The 15,359-nt window shown below is 34.6% G+C and overlaps 1 protein-coding gene across 14 annotated transcripts in view; it reads right to left on the reverse strand.

Annotated features, from left to right (window-relative positions):
* PHF14 (PHD finger protein 14) overlaps window positions 1–15,359 on the reverse strand; it is a 188,536-nt gene that overhangs the window by 3,589 nt on the left and 169,588 nt on the right. For 4 of the 14 annotated variants that reach the window (XR_015162945.1, XM_086397624.1, XM_086397616.1 and 1 more), the window contains one exon: window positions 4,361–4,394. The exons of 7 other annotated variants lie outside the window; for them this stretch is intronic. Coding sequence is in view for 3 of the 7 variants with exons in the window: in XM_086397624.1 (XP_086253750.1) it covers window positions 4,361–4,394 (34 nt within the window). In the remaining 4 variants the exon portion in view is untranslated. Of the gene's footprint in view, window positions 1–4,360; window positions 4,395–6,670; window positions 6,825–15,359 lie in introns of all 14 variants that reach the window. 3 more of the 14 variants (XR_015162946.1, XR_015162942.1, XR_015162941.1) reach the window with 1 other exon arrangement.

Genomic DNA, 15,359 nt, shown 5'->3' on the forward strand with positions numbered 1-15,359 from the left:
AAAGTGAAAGGTAACACAAACTCCCATAATGAAAATGATGTTATTTATATAACTTGATGTTTAGACTTGATAACTGTCCTATTATATAAGAAGTTATCAAAAGAAGCTGGGTGCTTCATACTCACCGTACATGTTTTTGCAATGCTTTTAAAATCAAATTTGTCTCAACACAAAAAGAACAGATAAGCAAACAGATAAATGATATTTGTTAGATGATTTAGAAATAAGTATACTTATGTTGTAAATACTGTAAAGTTTCTCACCAAAATAATATATAGAGGTTATCAGTTATGAGTAACAGTTTCAGCATTTCTGTGATATGGACAGCTCATTACAGACTCCATACTGTAAACTAGTAAACTGTATTTACTGCTTGCTAGTAAAATCATAAAATCATTCAGAGATACTGAGTTATGTTTCACACATGAAATTCATTGTAGTGTTTTGAGGATTCATGAAGTTTAATAAGAACCATGAGAATCAAACTCAACTCTTAATGGTAAAATAATCTTCTCATTTTACAAGACTCTTCATCCCTTGACTCATATTAAACATTTTTATCTTTTAAAGATAATATTAAGTATTGAAGTAAGTTCTATTCCTAGAAATCCTTCCTTTCTTTGTCTTGCAAAAATGTATTGAACAATGACTGTGTGTCAGACACTGGGAAAGGTACTGGAAATAACAAGATGAATGAAATGTCTTCTGCCTAGAGGAGCCAGTGTTCCAATGTGTTAGAAAAGTGAAAGTGAAAGTTGCCCAGTTGGGTCTGACTCTTTACAACCATATAGTTCATGGAATTCTCCAGGCCAGAATACTGGAGTGGGTAGCCTTTCCCTTCTCCAAGAGATCTTCCCAACCCAAGGACTGAACCCAAGTCTCCTGCACTGCAGGCGGATTCTTTGCCAACTGAGCTATCAGGGAAGCCCAATGTGGTAGATAGGCAGTCATATAATTACAGTGCAATGCAGAAAGTATAATTTAAAGTCTATCAGGCATAAAATGTAAAGAGAAAAAACTGAACTATGACAATACATAAGGAGAGTTTTTTTTTTTTAAAAAGAATGAGTTATAGTCTAGAGTTGGGGTATGGCATCAGAATAATATATCCTCCTTCATTCTCTATGATTGGTATTCTGCATCTTTGAAACAAACGCTTCTCAATGTAACTTACACTGACTACTCTTTTATTAAGTCAACATTAAAGGACTACCTCTTTGAGAAATAAACTTATGCTTAAAAGTGATTTTTTAAAACTTTACTCCCAAGGGAACAGATTAAGTTGCTGCAAATGTCTCTATTTCAAGTTGAATGCTATTTTCCCTAGAGTGAATCCATTAATCTTCTCAGTTTTATTGGAAATTAATAGCTCATTAGACATCCAAGTAACACATTTCCTATGGCACATTAATTTTTCATGAGTGAAAAAAAGTTTAATTTTGCTTCAAAAAAAATAACATTTTAGAAAATTCCACATAGAAATTTTCTCTAGTTGTGGTACTTCATATCAGACAGAATCAAATATAACAGCCACATTTTCTACATTCTGAATTCAAAATAATTGTATAAACACTATTTTGCTCTTAAAAGAAAAGTGTTCAATGTTTTAAACTCTTTGCTTTAAACTGTTACCATAATGAAAACCAAGTACTGATACCCTTGTAAATGATTGCCAAAAGTAGGCCTTGTGGCAAGTACCAAATCAGTTACAAAGCTTACCTGAAAATGTATTTACTTAACTGATGTTTTCTATGACCAATTAGTTATTCTATAAGTATAAACTATTTCTCAATATTCCATGATCAACACTATAAAACATTAGAAAAAATATTTGATAAAATGACATTTGAAAAGATCATTCAGAGAGCTACAAAAGCCATTCATACACTTTCCCCTGATTATCAACTGTGTGTCCATTATTGTGATAGGTGCTAATAAGAAAAAAATCCCCCAAAACTGATATATAAGGCAGATTCTGAGCCTTGTGAATCTTTTAATCTCTGTCCAAAACAATGATTACTAACTATAATAGCAATTAAGACATGTTCAATGAAAGTACAAGGCTATGAGCATTTCACTAAAACAGCCTAAAAGTTTCAGAGAAGCTTGTCCCCGTCCTAAAAATGACAAATACATTCAGACCTGGAGGATAAGATGGAGAGGTAAACCTAAAGTCCACACACAGATAACATCAGAAGACAAAGAAACATCTTAGATTAATTAACCCTACAACCATCTAATAGTCTTAATTCTGAATATATCAACACAAAGCATGAAATATTAAAATGTTACATTTTCTATTACTTGCAGTTAAAGCATCCTTACCAATACAACACTGGAATGTTTGCTAATTTTCTTCTCTTAGTTCTCTGAATTTTCCCCATATCTTATTTCTTTTAACTTCCTTTTATCAATGTTTTTAGAACTCTGTTACTCTTAACTGGAGATGGCTCTAAAGGGCCTCAAATGCCATCTATTTTATGTTGACTCTCCAATTTATACCTTCAGCCTGGCATATATTCCACGTTGTAAGGTCATATGTCCACTGCTACTTGATATCTTCACTGAACTTTTAAATAAGGACTTCAAACAGACCAGGTACAAAGCCAAACTTGATTGCCTTTCCCCAAGCACTGCCAACCTCCCTCAAAAGCCTTATACCTCTCTTGGTCTGTAATTTACTCAGTTGCTCAAATACAAACTCTAGGAGTCATTCTTTGATTCTTTTCTTTCTCTCATACTCCAGAGCCAACTCCTGTTGTCTCTATTACCACAAATAATACAATTTCAGTATTTCCATTCCATATTTCCTGCCAGGATTACTCTAATACCTTCCTAATCAACTGCTTCCATTTTACTGTTGTACAACCGATTCTCCATATAACAGGCAGCAATTTTTGTAAGGCATGGAGGTTATCACATCCCACCTTTGCTTGAAACCCTCCAGGAGTGCTGTATTTAGACTAGAATCCAAACTCCTGCCATGGCCTATAAAATCCTATAAAATCTGGCCCCTCCCACCTTTCTGGCTTCGTCTTCAACAGTTCTCCAACTTGGTTATGTTAGCTCCAAACATGCTGGTCTTCCTTTTGATCCCTGGACAGATGGCACTAGCTGTTCTCTCTGCCTTTAACTTTATATGCCTAAGTTGTTCTGTTTTTGTTATACAGTCTTAGTGAGTTCTCTGACATCATGCACATGGAACCAGCCTTTCCTCCACCAACCAGACTGTTCTTCATAACTCTTATCACAATGAAATAACCATTTACTTGCTTATTTTATATATTATCTGTCTTCCCTCACTACAGTGTAATCTCCATGACAGCAGATTTTCTCTGTCTTGCTAACCACAGAATCCTCAGAAGCTAGTGTCATTTCTATTATATCACAGTCTCAATATCTCTTTACTGTATGAATAACTACCCTACTATATAACTGCACAGGAAACAAATAGTAGTTTTGACTTTTTCAGTATTTATTAAATACAGAGTTTTCACATATGCTGTATCTAATACTCACAAGTGCCAGGCAATGTAAGTATTATCATTCCTATTTCCCATCCAGAAAATTGAGAATTAAAGACATTAAAGAACTACCATGGGTAACACACCAAAAAGTATAAGAGGACCTGGATTTAAACTCAGCTCTGTCTGACTCCCGGAGAAGGCAATGGCACCCCACTCCAGTACTCTTGCCTGGAAAATCCCATGGATGGAGGAGCCTGGTGGGCTGCAGTCCATGGGGTCGCTAACAGTCGGACACGACTGAGCGACTTCACTTTCACTTTTCACTTTCATGCCTTGGAGAAGGAAATGGCAACCCACTCCAGTGTTCTTGCCTGGAGAATCCCAGGGACGGGGGAGCCTGGTGGGCTGCCGTCTATGGGGTTGCGCAGAGTCTGACACGACTGAAGTGACATAGCAGCAGCAGCAGCAGCTGTCTGACTCCAAAGAATTCTCCTTCCAGTATTCCAGACAAGTAGAATTGCTCATGATCAGTAAATTTAAACCTCACTTATATTTCCAAAATACCAATAATTCATCTTTTGTCCAACAGATACTGATCACATTAATTGCTCAGTCATACAAAAAGATCTTAAATCTGTCTTGCAGAAATGACTGAAAAGCAATCTTTAAATCCAAAACAGTTTAGCCATTGTGCACCTTGAAGATTATTTATAGAAATCCTGATAAACATACCACTTGCCTTTTCATTTTTTCAAGCAATCTGACAATATTAGGATTTATTGTGTTATATTTCCTAAATCTCATGAAGATATAGAAATGGTTGAGAACAAAAAGGGGTACTGGGAAAATGTTGCAAGAAACAGTTTCTGAGAAACATAAAATTCTGCCATTACCTTGGGATGGCTGCTCTTTTGTCTTCAAATAAGCCTGTGTAAAGAAGATTTATTATCAAGGTCCATGGCCTTCTCAATTCTTTGACAGATATCAACACAAAGGCGTACTTTCTCACAAAGAAAAAATAGTCTCTATTTTTAAGAAAAAGGATCACAAGCCTTTACAGAGGTAGGTCTGTGAAGGACTCTTGGAAGTTTTTGGAAATGTTGAGAGTTCAAATTGAAGGGTATCAAAAGAAAATGCTGGTATAATATTAAATTGAATATAAAGCTGACAAAATACAACATTTAAGGAAAATTAAATTATAAAGTTAAATATAAAATAACTTTTTAACATAAAAGTTAATGATCTCATAGCCACATTATGTGGCAACCATATTGTTCAATCAAATTCATTAAACATTTGGAAAGTGCTAATTTTCACAATACAGGTGTTCAACAGTTACCCAGGAAACAAATCTCTAATTCGCCATTGAAATATGAAAGCATTTTTAAAAGACAATTTTACTTTTGTTAACTTTTAAAGATACTATCATGCATTTTATCATAGACAGAAAATACATAAACAGTGTGACCTTTTAATTCCAATTTTCTTTTAAAATTAAAAAATAAGCTGTATATTCTGAATTTCACCACAGTTTGAAGTGTCTTGTTGATATATGATATATCTAATTTCAAAAGAATGATAAAGCAGAATATAACTGAGCAACAGCAGGCATTGGAAACTGTGATACCATTTTGCCTCCTCTGAATGTAGCCTAGCATGAATCATTGTTAGGACTCAGCACACAAGTAGTATACCCCATAATTAATTTGATTATGTATTTTATACATCACAAGCAGCTCAATAAATATGAAGTAATAGGTTGTTTTCTGTAAAGTTATATGGAAAGCTTGATCACATTTTCTACATTCAGAACAAAAAGTGGGCTTCTAATATACAAAATAAATCTACATCGTTATTTAAACTAAGATTTGCTTAAAAAAAATTAACGATGTGTAGGCGCCAGTGGCAAAGAACCTGTCTGCCAATGCAGGAGATATAACAGACACTGGTTCAATCTCCTGGGTCAGGAAGATCCCGTGGAGGAGGGCATGGTAGGCTACAGTCCATAGGGTCATAAATGAGTTGGATGTGACCAAAGTGACTTAGCATGCACGCACAATAAAAGAATAAGAAGAAAGAAGGAACAGGGAAAACTAATGAAAAACGTCCTCCTCTCTTTCTTTCTTCTATTCTTTCAATCAAAAATTATTAAGTGAATACCTACTACATGCTGTGCATATGTTCAGGGTAGAGAGGAGAACAAACAGCTGATCCTTTTTCAGAAAACTTATGGACGTGAATTGTAAAACTGAGTTCAACTTATGCCTCCTACCTTCTCTATTCCTTGTCAACAGACACCTCTATGTTTCTTCAGAAAGTCAAATTATTTTGTTTATAAAATATTGCAAACATAGCAATAATCATAGCTATAACTTTTAGCTATAACTATTGAAACCCCCTGGATATTTCTTCCCCAATACATTCCTCTTCCTTCCTTTTTACCAGACGTGACCAATATGCTGAACTAGACATCACTCATTGGTATGCTTTCATACCATATTTTAACATTTTATATGAGTGGCATCATATTAAACTTCTACAACTTCCAGGTTATTTTCAACACTTATATTTTACTTATTTATTTGTTATACTTTCTTAAAATAACATACATGTTTTCAGCTCAAAAACTAGCACTACAAACTAGAAACAATCCAACCAAGTTAAGGTGGTGACAAATATACCACTATTATTTAATCTTGTTTGCAGATACTGGTCAACACAATTAGAAGAGAATGCCATGAAGTATAAAATTGTAAGATATGATAAAACCACCTCTATTTGTTTATACCTGGAAATATCAAGAGAATCAACTGAAACACATAAACAGAATTCAATGAGCACCTCTGTTTATGAGGAAGATCAACGGTAGGTAACAGACTACAACAATTTAAATAGACAACTATTATGTTCTGTATCCATATTCCTCTAATTACCTCTGTAAATTTTAAGACTGATTAAAGAAAGAATACTGCTTGCTATGTGTATTTCTAAGAAGAGCAAATCAATATATTAAAATAAACAATTCACATTAAATAAGTCAGATGCTAAGTTAAGTAGATTTCATTGGTTTTCCAGACCACTTTTCTCTATAAAGAGCCATAAAATTTTAGAGACAGAAGGGAAGGTATTCTAGAGGATGGATCGTTTGATCCATTCTATTTATTCTACTGATAGAGAAGCCATTCTTAGAGCACATAACTGACCTCCCCAGGATCCCACAGCTACTAAATAGTAGAGCTGGAATCAGAATTCAAGTCTTCTAAGCTGCTGTCTGGAACTGTTTGTCATGATGAGCCAGTATTGACCATAATGAATCAGTATGATTTTAAATTAAATGCTGGTAAAAATATAGCATGCCTAAAAGCAAGACAAAAAATGTTAGTGAGGTTGTGTGTACCTAGGTATTCTAAGAATCAACGTGATCTTACATTGTAAAATAATTGTGTGTTCTTATCCAAAGCATCTACAAGAGCACAGTGGACAATGTATATACCTCTGGCCTCAGACAAAACTATCCCAGTCCTGCTTTGACACCTACTATTGGTGTGACCTTGGGAAAAGCACATGACCTCTCAGTCTCAGCTTCCTTATATGTAAAATATAAAAAAAACTAAAAACTAACCTGAAAAAAACACACTTTGGGGATCAGAAATATGATTATGCATAAAAATTATACTAATAAAATATTTAATTTACTAATAAAATGTGTTAACATAGTAGGTGCTCAAAACAAAGCCAGCAATTATTACTAAAGAAGTTAAAATACATTTCCAAAAACCAGGCTTGAAAGTTGAGAAAGTTGGTTGGAGAAAGTGCTTTTCCTTTTTACCAGAATAAAAATGAACAGTTTTGCTTCCTTTTCTAACTAGAATTTTAGTATTTCAATGCTGGTAGTAACTGCAATGTTAAGAATTACTTAAACCTGTAATATAGAAGTGTTTTCTATTTGTTTATTAACCTGCAAATATGTAAATGTCTATTCACTATCTGCCAGGTTCCTTTCCAGAAGGTGGAGAAACAAGTGGTAAATAACAGTATGTCTTTGTCCTCATAGGTCTTATATTTCAACAGGAAACAGAATAAACTGTTAGCAGATAATTTCACATTTTGATGTAGTAGAAAAAACAAAGGAAAAGAATACAATGTGTGTGAGCACAGGTTTCCTTAGATAATGCAGTCAGGGAATGTTACTATAGACGTAATATTCAGGCTGAGATGCCAGCCAGGTACTAGCCTGTGAAAAGAGAATGTACAGGCATAGGGAACAAGGGCGAGGGCCTAACAGTACAGAAGAGCTCAGCAGGTAGGACACCAGTATTTGTGGCAGGAGATGCAACGTTAGGCTGATTCCCTTTACAGTGAGAAGCCACTGAAGGATTTAATACTAGTAACATAATTTGATTTTGAGCTTTAAGGTTATTTTGGTTGCTATATAGAGAAAGAAGGATAGGGTTATAGCTAAGAATGAAAATAGAAAAATAAGGCAGAAGACAACTGCAACAATACAAATCAGAAATGATGGTGGCTTGGAGCACTGTAGTAGTGGTGGGAATGACTCAGACATGGTTCTGAGTCAGGACAGGCTATGAGGGAGAAATTGAGGAATAAACAAAAGACAATAATTAGAACTGATTGCTGTTTGTGGCACACATAAATGGTAGTAGTGAGTTGGGAAAGAGTAAGAGACAAGTAAGCTATTATGGGAGTGAAGAATGATCTGGAAACAAAAATTGTATTTCAGCAACATTAAACTTGAGACAATCTTTAGCTGTCCAATGGGAATGTCAGGCAAACATCAGGATACATGAATTTAGATTGTGAGGGAAGAGTTCAGGGCTAGTATTCGATATCTGGAAGTCTCCAACTTACAGAGACTATATGCACTCATCAAGGGAATGGCATACAGACAGAAAAGGGTCCTATGGACTAAGCCATGGAAATAAAACTGGGCACAGGTGGAGTACTCAGCTAAGAAGATTGAGAAGGAGTTGCCATTTATGTAGCATGAAAATTAGGGGACTTTGCGGGTCATCAGTTCAGTTCAGTTGCTCAGTTGTATCCAACCGTTGCGACCCCATGGACTGCAGCATGCCAGGCTTCCCTGTCCATCACCAACTCCCTGAGCTTGTTTAAACTCATGTCCATTGAGTTGCTGATACCATTCAACCATCTCATCCTTTGCCATCCTCTTTTCCTCCTGCCTTCAATCTTTCCAGCATCAGAGTCTTTTCAAATGAGTCAGTTCTTCACATCAGGTGGCCAAAGTATTGGAGTTTCAGCTTCAGCATCAGTCCTTCCAATGAATATTCAGGACTGATTTCCTTTAGGATGGACTGGTTGAATCTACCTGCAGTCCAAGGGACTCTCAAGAGTCTTCTCCAACACCATAGTTTGAAAGCATCAATTTTTCAGTGCTCAGCTTTCTTATATATATATATAGTCCAACTCTCACATCCATACATGACTATTGGAAAAACCATAGCCTTGACTAGACGGACCTTTGTTGGCAAAGTAATGTCTCTGCTTTTTAAAATGCTGTCTAGGTTAGTCATAACTTTTCTTCCAAGGAGCAAGCGTCTTTAATTTCATGGGTGCAGTCACCAACTGCAGTGATTTTGGAGCCCCCCAAAATAATGTCTGTCACTGTTTCTATTGTTCCCCCATCTATTTGCCACAAAATGATGAGACCAGATGCCATGATCTTAGTTTTCTGAATGTTGAGTTTTAAGCCAACTTTTACACTTTCCTCACTTTCATCATTTCTTCTTCACTTTCTGCCATAAGGGTGGTGTCATCTGCATATCTGAGGTTATTGGTCTGGAAATCTTGATTGGGAAGTGTTAAAACATTTCAAAGGAAATGAAGAGATTCTTTTTGAAAGAGTTAAGATATTTTCTATTTCATATTCCTCTGGTATTAGTTTCAAAGTCTTCTATCACACAAAAATTATTTGCTTTCAAAATACAATTCTGTAACATATAAATATTCTATTATAGGAATTCTCATATTTAAAAAAATTTATTTTGTGTTGGAGTATAGCTGATTAGCAATATTATGATAGTTTCAGGTGGACAGCAAAGAAACTCAGCCATACATATACATGTATCCATCCACTCTCCCCCAAACTTCCCTCCCATCCAGGCTGCCACATTACACTGAGCAGAGTTCCCAGTGCTAAACAGTAGGACCTTGTTGGTTATCTATTTTAAATATTGCAGTGTATACAAGTTGATCCCAAACTTCCTAACTATCCCTTCTTCCCATCTTTTCCCCTGGCAACCATAAATTTGTTCTCAAAGTCTGTGAGTTTATTTCTGTTTTGTAAATAAGTTCATTTGTAACAATTCTTCTTAGAGGAATACTCATTTTGACTGTAAAGCCCTAGAAACTATGTCATAAACATACTGTCTTAAGCCTAGATTTTCCAGTGAAATATGCTAAAATAATACTAGAAAGCAGGAGACCCAGGTTTGATCCCTGGATCAGGAAGATCGCCTGAAGGGGATGGCTACCCACTCCAGTATTCCTGCCTGGAGAATTCCATGGAGAGAGGAGCCTGGTGAGTTACAGTCCATGTGGTTGCAAAGAGTCAGACACGACTGACGTGACTAACACACTGAGTTCTTTCAAAACTTCTTCTAAAGTTTTCATTTCATTTGTCTATATTCTCTTTTAAACTACAAGTATCAAGAGGACAGGGGTTATATCCTTTCAAGGATGCTCCTAGTAACTATTACTGGGCCCTACACTTTACAACAGGTTCAGTAAATATTTGTAAAAGGAAGGAAAGAAAAACTCTAGAAAGAAATACACCAATATGCCAACAATGATAATCCCTCGGAAATATGGTATGACTTTTGTTTTCTTTATCCATTTCTCTGAATTTTTCAAATTATCTATAATGAACATATATTACCTGCATAATGGGAACAAAATAATTAATATACTTAAAACACAGCTCCTAAAGTAACTGGTCACTTAATTCCTTACACAACAGGTATGTAACAATATGAAAAATGTAGTAGTCAAAATAAATTGATGTTACATAGTTACTTATAGAATGCATTTATGCTAAATGAAATTTATATATTTAATTTATAAATTACTATAGCACATCATCTTCAAAACATTATCTAAGGACGTATTTTAGTATATAGGCCATAGTTCAATAAAACTGTGTTTTTCATTAGGAAAAGGCAATATCAAGTCAAAATCAAGAAATTGCTGAACTCACAAAGGATGTCAAATATTTCTAACATAACACCTTTTAATTTCTAATTTTTAGAATGCAGATCAAGAGTTATATAGCTTGTTCCTCTCCTAGAAAAATATTTAATTACAAAAATATGTAAAGAGTACTAAATTACAGGGCTACATCATGTGCATGAGCAGAAAAGAAAATTATAGATTTTTCAAGCTGATAACTTTTTTGATAGTCAACTAGCCATTAAGTTATTAATACTGTTTTATCACTGTATATTTATGTAGGATAATAATTTGGCTTTGAGATGTCCAAATAGAAAAATATGAACTATTAACATAAGAACTATTTTTTTCACTTTTATTTTATTTCACTTTTTTGTTGTTGCTGTTTTTGAATTTTAGGAGTTTTTTGATGATCTTGTATAGTGAGCATGTGACTAAAACAAAATCTTACTATTATTTTTTCCCCTATCATAACAGGATCTTCTTTAAGGTTTGTGATGATAGGTTGAGCTTCTGATACTATTTTTAATAAAATATTGCTTCCTTACTTTAATATATAGAAGCTACATTTTCAAGAAGGAAAATGCTGATGTTATCTTGGTTATAAGCTTGCTGCTGAAATGATTGAGATGGTTTTCTCTCCCATACAATATCAGTTTAAGGCCTTTCTTTTCAAAAATGAATTATAGCTGATACTTCAAACCTATTTTATCTGTATCTCTTAGCTGAGAAAAATGAGAAAACATAAATATTTATTCTATATAAATGGAACAGACAGAAGATGTAGATAAAAATGATTCATTATGGAGCAGTGAATAATTGCTATTTGTATCATTATTTGAACAGAAAGGGGCATTAAGTATTTGTACCAGCTTTAAATCTGAGGATACCTAAAGTTACTGAGAAAATAAAAAATCTACAGTTTTGTGTGTTTGGGATAGTGTGTTTGTGGTTCATGATTTTGTATTGATAATAAATTTAACACTGTTCTCTGTAGCATACTTTGGAGAAAATTCAATAAAACCTTGCCTTACTTGAGATTCTGTGTATGTAAGACAATCCCTATCCACATCAAAATAAAAAAAGTTTAAGAAACCCTAATGTAAAAATAAACAGTGAAGCTATAAGTAAATTATTCATTTACTTTGCCATTTCTGATATCTCGATATTCAAAAGATAACCACCAAAAATTGTACAGACAAGTAATTCTCATCGTCTGATAACTTGAAGAAAATATGTTGAGTATTTTTTTTCTTTCATGAAGCAGTAGTTTTAACTTTGAGGAGACTACATTGAGAGGAGAAGGAAGTATTACATAGAAACAGCAATATCATTGATAAAGTGATATAAGCATAAAAACTTATGCTTATGTTTGGGTGCTCAGCCGTGTTTGAGTCTTTGCAAACTCAGACTAACCCATCAGGCTCCTCTGTCCATGGGATTCTCCAGGCAAGAATACTGAAGTGGGTTGCTATTCCTCCCCCAGGGCATCGTGGCAACCCAGCAATTGAAACCAAGCCTTTTGCGTCTCCTGCACTGGCAGGCGGGTTCTTTACCACTAGTGCCACCCGGGAGTGCTAGAAATAATTTCAAACTAACCTTTAAAAAAAAGTAACAAAAAATAACCACAATCAGAGGTTCCCTTACTACACTGATACAAAATGAAGCTGATTAATTTTGAAGAATAAAATCTGTACCTAGATTAAATTTACTGAAAGAAACATGCATCAGATTACACTCTTCATAAAATTCAGACTATTATATAACACAGTGCATAGGAAATTTTTACATAACTTAATTTTAAAATGGTAAGAAAATATTTTTATTTTATGTACATACTCCAAACAATAAGCCCAATTAGATAATCATGGAAATTATATAATACTTGGGAATTACATAAGCACCGTAAGACATTTACCATGAATGTATGTAAACAAACACTGGACACTTGGCACTATATATGAGAAAACCGAAGGATCTGAAGACAGAAGGTCAAAGTCCTAACTGATACTTATCATTAAGTCTTCCACAATTCATTCACAAACCTCTTGGAACTCCAGATTTCTTAACTAGTGATAGCCTTAAGGGAAAAGAGATCTAAGAGAATTTACCAGTTTACCTATAACTTTATAAGTCACTTCTAGATTTAAATTCTAAGATTCCATTATTTTACATGAATGAGAAGCAAACTATTATGAATAACACTCAAGGGAAAACTGGTGTTTTCCTCAAGTATCTTGGGAAATCAATTCTTTCCCTGGGTAAATAATTTATAATTCTAACAAACTAAATTTTAAAGGCAGTTTTTACTTGTTTAGGTAAGTCTGAACACATTTCAGTATTTACTGACCTCTTTTATTAGCAATAATTCTATATCAAATGAAATTCAACACTAAGAGCCTGAGTTAAAAATTGAGACACTAAAAAATACAGTATTCATAAAAACCTCTGTTGAAAAACTGTGAAATACTATTTCCATATATGATTCCATATAAATCTAGAAACCATAGGCTGCAAACCTATAACCAAATTAATACGATTCTATTTTTCTCAGTCTTTTTTGACAACTATCATATAAGACCTACTCAAAGTTGTTTGATATCTCTTATCTCTGGGTTATGAAAAATCAAACATGTATGCAACAGGATAATTTTGTTTTACTCACAGAACTGTAAAAAAAAATGAGATTAACAATGGTGTTAATAGCTATAATAATAATTATGAAGGTATGTGTTACCATTTATATGTAATGGGCCAGTAATTATGTTAGGCAGGCTTCATTGGTGGCTCTGTGGTAAAAAAAATCCACCTCCCAATGCAGGAGATGTGGGTTTGATCCCTGGGTCAGTAAGATCCCCTTGAGAGGAAATGGAAACCCATTCCAGTATTCTTGCCTGGGAAATTCCACAGAGGAGCCTGGCAGGCTACAGTCCAGGGGGCTGCAAAGAGTCAGACACAACTTAGCGACTAAACAACAACAACAATTATGCTAGGCATTCTACACACCTATATTAATACTATTCTCTGATCTTCAGAACTTGCCTACACAGTATTACCTTTACTGAAGAGGAAATACAAACTCAGAAGGCTTAAGGAATTTTCCCCGGAGTACCAAAGCTACTAAATGAAGAAGTAGGTATTCAAATCCAGGTCTGACTATAAACCGATGCTTCAGAGGCATATTTTACTCAATTTCAATTTTACAGAAATTGACATATAAAAAAAGAGGCTGACTCCCAGATAATAAACATAAGAGAAAACAGTTATTGGCTTCTTGACATTTATATCACAAGACTGACTGTATACCAGAAATGTTTCCCAGGAATTAGACATTTCTCAGGGTCAGTAAGTAGTTGGAACAACTTCAGATAATGACAAAATTAGTAACCAATTGCTATTCTACTAGCACAAAGTCCTTCATTTTATCATAAAGTAGAGAAATATTGTATGAACCTCTTTCAAATCCTATCATTTAAACTTCTTTGCTTAAACTTCTAGTTTCCTTAAAAACTTCTACATAGAATATTCTTGTAGTTTGTCCATTGCATGGTAAAGAATAAAAGGAAATGTATTAATATATATAGCTCTTCATTGCTGAACAATAAAAGATCACAATACAAAAGTTTGAAAAATATCTACACAAAATTATGAATGTTAGCCAATGTTACTTCCTTTTAGGTTAAATATATTTTCTTTTGAATCTGTATTTATATACATAGACACCTAGCAAAAACATAGGCTGATAAGAGAACTCAGGATCTACTCTAAAAGCAAGCATGCACTAGTCTAGATGACATGTGACTTTAGTGAGTTATTTTAAAGGTGAAATTTAATAGAAAAAAATAAAATAGGGTACATCACACATAGTAAGGATAAGAAAATAAGTTTTGTTTTAGTGTGGAGTGTATATGCATACATACAGGGAGCATGAGTGACACAGTCTTATAAAGGGCTATGCAGGCAGTGTGTGCAGGGCTATGTGTAGAGCTGTGTATGGGAACGTCTGTAGGAATGTATGTGGGGGTTTGAGAAGGTGATGTATATTTAGAATCAAGTATCCCTTACAATTATACAGTGGAAGTGAGAAATAGATTTAAGGGACTAGATCTGATAGAGTGCCTGATGAACTATGGATGGAGGTTCATGATATTGTACAGGGCACAGGGATCAAGACGATCCCCATGGAAAAGAAATGCAAAAAGGCAAAATGGCTCTCTGAGGAGGCCTTACAAATAGCTGTGAAAAGAAGAGAAGCAAAGGAGAAAAGGAAAGATATATCCATTTGAATGCAGAGATCCAAAGATTACCAAGGAGAGATAAGAAAGCCTTCTTCAGCTCTCAGTGCAAAGAAATAGAGGAAAACAATAGAATGCAAAAGACTAGAGAGCTCTTCAAGGAAATTAGAGATACCGAGGGCATATTTCATGCCAAGATGGGCTCGATAAAGGACAGAAATGGCATGGACTTGACAGCAGCAGAAGATATTAAGAAGAGGTGGCAAGAATACACAGAAGAACTGCACAAAAAAGATCTTCATGACCAAGATAATCATGATGGTGTAATCACTCACCTAGAGCCAGACATCCTGGAATGTGAAGTCAAGTGGACCTTAGAAAGCATCACAATGAACAAAGCTAGTGGAGGTGATGGAATCCCAGTTGAGCTATTTCAAATCCTGAAAGATGA

This window comes from Bos grunniens, chromosome 4 (assembly GCF_055505025.1).
Source record: "Bos grunniens cultivar Pamir isolate PY7600 chromosome 4, Bosgru_T2T1.0, whole genome shotgun sequence".
Lineage (NCBI taxonomy): Eukaryota > Metazoa > Chordata > Mammalia > Artiodactyla > Bovidae > Bos > Bos grunniens.